Here is a 9,502-nt window from a genome sequence, read left to right as displayed (position 1 = left end):
TGTCTCACCTCATAATGCACTGAACCGACTCTCCAGTAGCCCTCGTATCTGGTTCCCCTCCTCTTCCTCTGCTCCTCCCTCCCTTTCATCTCTGCATGAAGATGAGAAGGACAAACCTCCCCATTTTATTACATTATTATGTGTTTTAACCTGTTTAATAAAACATTGAGATAGTGGAGACAATTAGATATTTTTCTCATATAACAATGAAATAATTTACCAAATATAAGTAATAATTTATGTCTACAATGTTGCATTTATCTGAGGAAACAGGAATAATGTTAACTTATCGTCTTGCAAAGACTGAAGGTCTTTTAGAAACACTCTTTTAGAGATGACTGACAGTTGTCTCAGTTTGACAGAAGGGGGTGACCAACACCTTCATGGAGGATATTTCGGTGGATATTTCTGTTATGACCAATCATGATCCCATTTGTGTGGATACACTGTGTGGCAGTGTGCAGAGTATATCTAATGGATGGATGAATTTATTTATTTATTTGTTTGTTTGTTTGTTTGTTTGCTTGTTTATTTATTTATTTATTTATTTATTATTTAATTTTACTGTTTTTTACACTGTAATTCATGTGTAGGCTTGCTGTATTTAATCAAATTAAATTTAATTAAATTTAATCAAATTTAATTTCATTTAATTTTTGTCTGACTGTGAATGAGCCATGGTGAAGATTATTTTTTGTCATGATGGATAATTAACTATTTTAATTTTGAAATCACTGAATAAATGTAGGATAGTGAGTTCTTAATATCTAAATAAGCTGTTAAAATTAAAAAAAAAAAAAAAAAAAAAAAAAGCAAATTGGTCAAACTTACTGTCTACTTTAATGTTGCTCTTCATATTTGTTCTGCTGTTCAGCCATTATACTGGTTCAGTTGAGCATGGGCTTTATGTACAATGCATAAATAATGAAACTTGAAAAGAAAGAATTGCAATTCAGAAAACATTATTAGTAATAAATAAATAAATAAATAAATGTAAATGAAATTGTAATGAATGAAGTTTAAACCATAGCAGCTGAAATAAGTGAAATGTGATGACATTAGCAATTTAGGAAAATACAAATGTTGCCCATAAAGTCGGAAAATGTTGTTTTCAGACACATTCCTCTTTTTAACTCTAAATACACATCAGTAATCACCTTTGAACAGGTGCAGTAATTACATACTGAGTCCCACTTATACTTTATCTGTCAAGAATATATTATTTTGTCACAATTGTTTCATGAGAAGAGGTAAAAATGTTTTACTCCAACTTTATGGGCAACGGTGTATTTTCTAGGCATTGTGTGTATGATGTGTTGTTTTATTTATCATCATGTATAAATCTAGATATAAGTACGAAAATGAGACAAGCTTTAAATGATTCTGGATGTTATTCCAGGTTGTAGGTACACAGTATTTATTTATTTATTTATTCATTTATTTATTTATCATACTCAGTAGAAGCAGTATTAGTATATGTGAAGTAACTGTACCACCAGCCAAAGTCTATTGGACTTCACTTTATGGAGAAATTAATTGGAAGAATGTCTACTTTATTGTAAATAAGTTTTGTCTTAATAACAAGGTCAAAGAGGTTTCTTTTAAAATTATACATCGTATACACCCCGCAAAGAAACTGCACTTTCTGTGGACTAGAACATGAAAGTACTGTATCTGTCATTTGTTTTATCATTGTAATTCATAAAAAAAAAAAAAAAAAGTTTTGGAAAGATGTTGGAAACTATATGGACTATGTAAGACTGGAAGAAGAATTAAATTCCAGGAAAAAGTTTTTTTTCTTTTTTTTTCTTTTTTTTTTTGAAGACAACGGACAAGATAAGGACTGTGTTTTCTTTATTCAGTTTTGTTTTTAGGAAAATGGCACATCCACAAGAAGAAATAGACATGATGCAAACCCAGATTTGAACATTTAGACGAAAAATTATTCATCTTGGCAATACAATCAGAGACATAGAAAACAAAAAGGCAAACAAAACACTTAATATTTTTCATAAATTTGGCATGACTTAAATTAATGTTATGATAGTATTATTTTCCTCAGACTCTGTGTGTGTTTATTTTATGTATGTATGTATGTATGTATTTATAGTTGAATTATATGTGTATACCTACTGGCAGAAACAGCTATTTTGTATGTAACTATGTAATGTTCTTAATAAAGTTAAAAAAAAAAAAAAAAAAAAAAAAGAAAAGAAAAAAAAGAAAGAAAAAAACAAGCAGTTATTAATATCCGGTAGTGTATTCTCCACACCGGTAGATGGCGCTGTGTAAGTGCACTGCTGTGCTTAAGAACAGTGTGTTTCTCTTTACGGAATTCCTCCATTGTCCCCTCGCGTGCAGCCGGATGAGAACACCAACGTGGTTCTTGTGAAGCTAACGCACTATCTGGTTTTAATGCTACACTTCATGTAAGGAGGTGTTAAACAATCGAAATGACTGAAAGTAAAGCAGAAGCGGCGCCTAAAGCTGCCAAACAGCTGCTGGCTTTAAACCCTAATCAGGAGTCAGAGTTCAAGAAGAAGGTTCAGGAGGTGAAGAAGAACAAATCTAAGAAGGTCTGTAACACACACACACACAACCAGGCCTGGAATGAAACATTCACATGGGTCTGAACTGCGGAGGAAATAACGAGTGCACAGCTTAAACGCATCATGTTATACTTCATGTGATGCAAATCTGTCAAACACAAGTGGAACAATGAAGAGCCTGTTTGGTTAGAATTGAAGTCCATACGGATCAGATACTGTCGAGTAATTGAAATGCCCGTTACCGTTTGGGTCCAGATTTCAACACTTGAGGAGTGATTCTCAGTGTCAGTGAATGCAGCATTTGTAATGGTTTTATATATTAACCTCCCGATACCCAGGAAATAAAAGTTTTGACTTTTTGTTTCTTATTTTATTTTTTACGTTAAATAATTGTCTTGAGCGGAAACGACATAATTCAACAGTTTTTGTTTTTGTTTTTTTTTCAGATACCGTTTTTATTTATATATCTATTTATGGAATGTCCTTTGCAGTGGACAGCGATTTTTATTTTTATTTATTTATTTTTTTGAGTGATTGAAACTCTGGTCCCCTACAGAGGACAAAAATGCATTGCTTGGTCTAAAGAGGTTAAGACAACTTCAGATCATGTTGTATAGATTTATATTTATGTTAGTGAGTTGTTTTTAATACGTAAAATTGTTAATGGACTGAAAAAAATATTGTTGTTAAAATATGAAATTGATAATTAACAGTGTCATTGAGAAACTAGCTAAGGACCAGTATTGATAATGTTAGCGTGATACCCACATACAAGGTTTAAACTCACCACGGCTTAGATCTTCAGTGAATCCATATCTTTGTACATGAAACAATAAAAAAGTGGTCAGTCAAAAGTTAAAGTTTCTCTCTAACATGATCAAATTAAAGGTTTTCATAATTTAAGTATGTATGCATATTGAAAACCATAATCAAACAAATGAGATTGGAAGAGAAATTAAAAGATTCAATGATTTTTTTTTTTTTTTACAGTCTGTGCAGTCAAAGTTTCTCTTTAACTTTTGAAAGTTTGAAGATCATGTTCTTCAACATGACTTTGTGCCTCTTCTTACAGTATCTCTATGTTGTGTTTGTTGTGCAGGGGAGTCAGCTGAGACCTGGAGTAATTTACGTGGGCCATCTGCCAAAGGGACTGTTCGAACCTCAGCTCAAATCCTACTTTGAACAGTTTGGGAAAGTCACGAGGTTGCGTCTGTCAAGGAGTAAAAAGGTAATTGTGTGGAGTCAGTTTTTAACATTTTGATGTCTGATGTTCCATGTTTAGCCTCTTGGCTCGGACTGAAAATGGTCTCAGGTGTAATAGTGGTCTGAGGTCAGATACCTGAGCCTAAAGCAATGAGGTACGTTAAGCTTATCGCCTGCTCACCTGTTGGCAGGGTGATAAAACCCATGTGCCTACATAAACACATATGATCTGTTACCTGAATTATCTTATTCTTCAGTCCTTTATGGCTCCATTGCTGGGATTAAAAACACATCGGCAGCTGTGGTTACATGGACAATATTTCTTCAAGCTGTGTATCAACATTCTGATTGGAACTGTAACCTTATCTCCTTATATGAACACACAAGATAACATGTCTTTGTAAAATCTCATTTGCCCTTGTTTGAAGTTTTTCTTTAGAGCCTTTTACCAGCAATCTTTAAATGTTTTCAGGTCTCAACAAAAAAGCTGAGGCTGTCTATTCTGGAAACTCATTACATCACCTAATGTCACCCCAACACTGGACACACACGGATAAAGAATATATTTATTCCAATTAGTCAGAAATGAGAAAGCAATCTTTGAAACTGACCGTAAAGATGTTTGAATAAACCCACCCACATATGCCCCTCCCTTTAGTGACTCCATCAGAAGATCTAGTGGATTAACACTTCATTGTCCTCCTCAAAGTATTATTATGATATTTATATGCTCATATTTTCCATTTGGACTCATTATCAAAGGTTCACACCACCCGTCTCAACCCGCTTTCACTCATGGGGTGACTTTATTTTAGGGTCCTTGGAAACACAGCTGCAGACATGTGTCCTCTCTACAAAATGGAATGAAGCGTGAATTTTGCTGAACAGGTCAAAAGTCTAACCCCTGTCAATTTTTTGGGGTGTCAAATTTTCTAGTGACAGACTGCAACCTCCAGAGGTGTTAAAAAAGTGACATTCATTATATAATTTCAGTTGACAATAACCTCTGCGCAGAAAACCCCACAGGGCTGATTTTTAATCAACCTAGATGTTTACTTTTTCTTTCTGTACTTGTTTTGCAGACCGGTGGAAGCAAAGGCTATGCATATGTGGAGTTTGATTGCGATGAAGTTGCCAAGATTGTTGCAGAGACGATGAACAATTATCTCATGGGAGAGAGAATCATTAAATGTGAGTGTGCACATACAAATCTGTCAAGTTTTTTACGAGACTTGAAGATGAATTCACTTGATCTGATACTGCGTCTGCTTTAACATAATATAAATTGAGTTACAAAGTTAGTCTTGTGTTAAAAAGATAGTGTTATTGCAACAGAAAGGTTGGTTTACACTCTGATAGCTTTTCCATAGGACTTTCTGCTAGTAATAACAGTGACAGTGTTGTTTTCCTCACTGTTTTTCCCAGGTCACGTAGTTCCACCAGAGAAAGTGCACGAGAAGCTGTTTGTCGGCTCCCAGAGACGATTCAAAAAGCCGTCATACCCTGCAGTAGCACGGTACAATAAGTCACACACAGCAGAGCAGATTGACAAGATGACCAAAAAGCTCCTGCGCAAAGAGGCGAAGCTCCGCAAGAGGCTGGCAGAAAACGGCATTGACTATGACTTTCCAGGATTTGTAAGTATTGTGTTGGCAAAAGTGTGACCTCATAATAGGGCTGCACGATTTTGGCCAAAAATAAAATCCTTTTTTTTTTTTTTTTTCCTCTAAAAACTCGATTTTTGATTTCAATTTTGGGTAAAACTACAAAAGACAACAGAAGCATGTCATTTTTGTGAGCAGCCTGCAATGCAAGGCACTGCTCCCTATCTCAAATCTGTGATTGTATCAAGTGATGGGCCCACAGAGGTGATACCAATGTAAGTCAGTGACAGGCATCAGTCAAGTGTGTGTGGACCACGTAGTATGTGTGATCCCCATTTGGTTATATTTAAATTGGGGGATCCATGTGTGAAAAAGACTGACCCAGGACACGCTGGAGGGAGTATATCTCTGGGCTGGTCTTGGAACACCGCAGGATTCCCCTGGAGCTGGTGGATGTGGCTCGGGAGAGGGCTGTCTGGGCTCCTATGCTGAGGCTGCTGCCCCTGTGACCCAGACCCGCATCAGCAGAAGACGGTACGGATTCGTGCGGGACAACATAAGATCAGTGATCCCCATGCAGTTATATTTGAATTGGGGATCCATGCCTGAAACTACGGCTTACATTGGTATCACTACTGCAGGCCCATCACAGATTTAACTTCAGTGGTCATTACACAGACTTCTACGAAAGACCGCTTTCACAGATAGGAGGAGGAGCTTACGGTAGCCTGCAGGCGTGTGGCCCGGAGGTGCAAGTGAGATGAAATCAATTTGACGATTTCCCTTTCTTAAAATTCGTCCTAATTAAAAGATATGATTTAAAATTGATTAATCATGTAGCCCTACCTCCTAATGACTGCTAGACTTAATATATTTACAGGTCCTCTCTGAAATGCAATCAGTTGGTCTTAATCAGTCTAGGTAGCCCAAGTATTACTATGTAGACTTCAAAGTAAGCCTGTCACCATCATTCACTTTAAGCAGAAATATAGTCAATAGTTTCTAGAGTAAACTAAGTGCATACCTATACAACAGTAAAACCGCTGTTTATATTTTTTCCAGTGCTTGTCATTGTCAACTAAAACTAAAATTTTTCTCATTTACAGGGTGGGGAAGCAAAATTTACAATGAACATTTAGTTGTTTTTTTCTCAGCAGGCACTACGTCAATTGTTTTGAAACCAAACGTATATTGATGTCATAATCATACCTAACACTATTATCCATACCTTTTCAGAAACTTTTGCCCATATGAGTAATTAGGAAAGAAAACGTCAAAGAGTGTGTGATTTGCTGAATGCACTCGTCACACCAAAGGAGATTTCAAAAATAGTTGGAGTGTCTATAAAGACTGTTTATAATGTAAAAAAGAGAATGACTATGAGCAAAACTATTACGAGAAAGTCTGGAAGGTACTATTAAAGAAGAATGGGAGAAGTTGTCACCCGAATATTTGAGGAACACTTGCGCAAGTTTCAGGAAGCGTGTGAAGGCAGTTATTGAGAAAGGAGGAGGACACATAGAATAAAAACATTTTCTATGATGTAAATTTTCTTGTGGCAAATAAATTCTCATGACTTTCAATAAACTAATTGGTCATACACTGTCTTTCAATCCCTGCCTCAAAATATTGTAAATTTTGCTTCCCCACCCTGTAGTCTGTAGTACCCTCCCTCCTATATCAAAATGTGAGTCCACTCTGTTAGATTAGTTTGTTCTCTCTGTTGCATCATTTTAACATTCGCACTTTTTTCTTCCTCAGGTTGCCCAGAAGAAGAAGATTTCATCAGATGCAGCCAATACGTCCTCATGCAGTGATGTAAGGCCCAGTATACTTACATACTGTCATAATAATACTGGGCACAGACTGAAAATGACCTCTGATGTAGCGGTGATCTGGGGTCAGATAACTGTGCCAATAGTACTGTGGTGCGTTAAGCTTATTGCGTGTGTCTGTTAGTGGCAGCGTGATAAAACCCATGTACCGACAATCTGATTTACCTGCAACGATGGTTAAAGTTGTAAATCCCTAGTAGTTATAGTTGAGAATTGATATTTGTAAGCCTGCAAGATTTTCCAAGTTTGTGCCTGTTGTTCAACATTGGAACAAAGATGGTGAAAAGTGCTTTTTTGACTTTTTTTAACACAAAAAACCTGCAACCTGAAATTCAGCACTCAAAGTTTATAAAACATGGCTGATCTTCAAGTGACTAATATGACTTTGGACCCCCTCTTTACATTTTAATCTGATTAGACATTGCAGAAATATTAAGTGTCATGTGCACCTAATTAATATGAAAATATACATATGCACAAACTTGGATTTCTCATGCAGATTTACAAGCTCAAAATCTTACTGAATCCAGTTTAAGTCCTTACAAACTGTCCTCTTTTTCTTCTCTTCAGGACGTGACTCCGGTCTGTACCCCCTCGCTGCTGGAGAGGAGGAAGTCCATGGTGGTTGATGATGAAGAAGATGACGAGATTATCATTAAGATGCCGGTTATAGATAAAGAGAAGGAGTCGTCCTCAGAAGAGGAAAACGGTGACGATGATGAGGAAGAGGAAGAGGGAGACGAGTCAGAGAGCGAGGGACACTCTGAAGGAGAGGAGGATGCAGAGGCAGAGTGAAAATCTTCTGGTTTCACTGAGGACTTTGGCCACTGGAGCTGAAATGCATTCGGATACTGAGATCGTGTTTGGTCTGTGATTCACTTCAACAGTGTCAGGACTGCACAGATGTGTTTTACAGTCTGTGAAAACCACATGTTGATTTAGAGAGATGCTCTTATGATGTGATTGTGAATATTATGAGAGTGTGTACCATTGAAGGTACTAAATGCCTGTTTCATCTGGACTTTTTTGACTGAAATAACTCAGTCTTGAACCAGGCTGCTTCCCTACAAAATAATGTAATTTAGTGTTGTTGTGACATTTTGTGCTTCATAACCACACTTCTCTAAAATCTTCATTAAATGTATGTGTAAACTATGGTTTATTAATAAAATATGTTAAGTGTATTGTTGAGTCACTTTCATACATTTAGGGTTACATCAGCTTCAGCAGGATTGTGTTAAAGAAACTGAAAAAATCAGAACACCTGATCTGAAAAGCCTCATTCATGCAATTATGAATTTATTATTAGAGATATTGTTTTTGGTTCAGTTGGTTTCTTTGTTTTACTCTCTAGCAGCAAAACTATTGGTTGAATTCATACCAAATTTGGTTTATAGATTGCCAGTGACCCAGAATGGATCTCATTACATTTTGGGAACAGTCAAGGTTCAAATTTTAATTAATTTTTACAATCTTCCCATTTACTTCTAATGGGGGAAATATGTGCAAGGGGCAGGTCTTGTGCCTGGCACCACTTGTTATTTGTGATTTGATGTAGATCCCATTCTAATGGGTCTTTTGATAAATGTTGAGAGGACACATTAAAGTAAAGTAAGTAAAGTAAATTTTATTTATAGAGCACTTTTCACAGACAGAGTCACAAAGTGCTTTATCAATTCAAATCAGAATCAAATTAAGTTTACAGAGACCCAACAGAATCCTTCAGGAGCAAACACTTGTGATTGGTGACAGTGGCGAGGAAAAACTTCCCTTTAACGGGCAGAAACCTCGAGCAGACCCAGACTCCTGAAGGATGGCTGTCTGCCTTGACCAGTTGGGGTTAAAGAGAGAGAGAGAGAGTAAAGGAGGAGAAAAGAGAGAGCGATAGAGATATAGAGAGACTGGGGGGGGGGGGATGACACATGGAGTACGTTATGATGAATACATAGAGTGTAATCAGTCTGTGGTGGTCCTGGGTCAGGTGGGAGACTAAAAAGCCTTTTTGAACAGGAGGGTTTTGAGGTGTTTCTTAAAGCTCTCTACAGAGTCCATGGACCGTAGGTGTAGAGGCAGGTCATTCCATAGACGTGGTGCCACAGCTTTAAAAGACCTGTCACCGCGTGTGCTAAAACAGGTCCGTGGAACCATCAGCAGGTGCTGTCCTGAAGACCTCAAGCTACGAGTCGAGCTGTAGGGCTGGATCAGGGAAGCAATGTATGCAGGGGCCTGGCCATGTAGGGCCCGGAAAGTTAGCACAAGAATTTTGAAATGAATACAATATAGAACAGGGAGCCAGTGGAGAGATTTAAGG

General features: G+C 37.0%; 1 protein-coding gene and 2 non-coding genes across 3 annotated transcripts; all 3 read left to right on the top strand.

The window, feature by feature from the left end:
• The first annotated feature begins 2,348 nt into the window (after positions 1–2,348).
• Positions 2,349–8,382, top strand: nifk (nucleolar protein interacting with the FHA domain of MKI67). Its single transcript, XM_030125588.1, has 6 exons — positions 2,349–2,576; positions 3,649–3,777; positions 4,835–4,943; positions 5,178–5,389; positions 7,118–7,174; positions 7,762–8,382. Exons 1-6 carry the CDS (start codon positions 2,454–2,456, stop codon positions 7,984–7,986), a joined length of 855 nt encoding a protein of 284 aa, XP_029981448.1. The 5' UTR covers positions 2,349–2,453; the 3' UTR covers positions 7,987–8,382.
• LOC115413101 (small nucleolar RNA ACA64) lies at positions 3,841–3,970 on the top strand. The gene has a single exon (XR_003934430.1). It is a non-coding gene; the product is annotated as a small nucleolar RNA ACA64 (small nucleolar RNA).
• On the top strand, positions 7,218–7,348 carry LOC115413102 (small nucleolar RNA ACA64). Its single transcript, XR_003934431.1, has one exon. It is a non-coding gene; the product is annotated as a small nucleolar RNA ACA64 (small nucleolar RNA).
• Positions 8,383–9,502: the final 1,120 nt, after the last annotated feature.

This window comes from Sphaeramia orbicularis, chromosome 21 (genome assembly GCF_902148855.1).
Source record: "Sphaeramia orbicularis chromosome 21, fSphaOr1.1, whole genome shotgun sequence".
Classification (NCBI taxonomy): domain Eukaryota; kingdom Metazoa; phylum Chordata; class Actinopteri; order Kurtiformes; family Apogonidae; genus Sphaeramia; species Sphaeramia orbicularis.
The sequence above is the reverse complement of the archived record's forward strand: the minus strand, read 5'-3'. Positions and strand labels throughout refer to the sequence as shown.

What these genes read in the sequence shown, in the direction of transcription:
- nifk (XM_030125588.1), top strand. Translation starts at nt 2,454, where the DNA reads ATGACTGAAAGTAAAGCAGAAGCGGCGCCTAAAGCTGCCAAACAGCTG. An exon ending in GGGAGAGAGAATCATTAAAT is followed by an intron (nt 4,944 to 5,177) that starts GTGAGTGTGCAC and finishes TGTTTTTCCCAG; the next exon opens with GTCACGTAGTTCCACCAGAG. An exon ending in ATACGTCCTCATGCAGTGAT is followed by an intron (nt 7,175 to 7,761) that starts GTAAGGCCCAGT and finishes TCTTCTCTTCAG; the next exon opens with GACGTGACTCCGGTCTGTAC.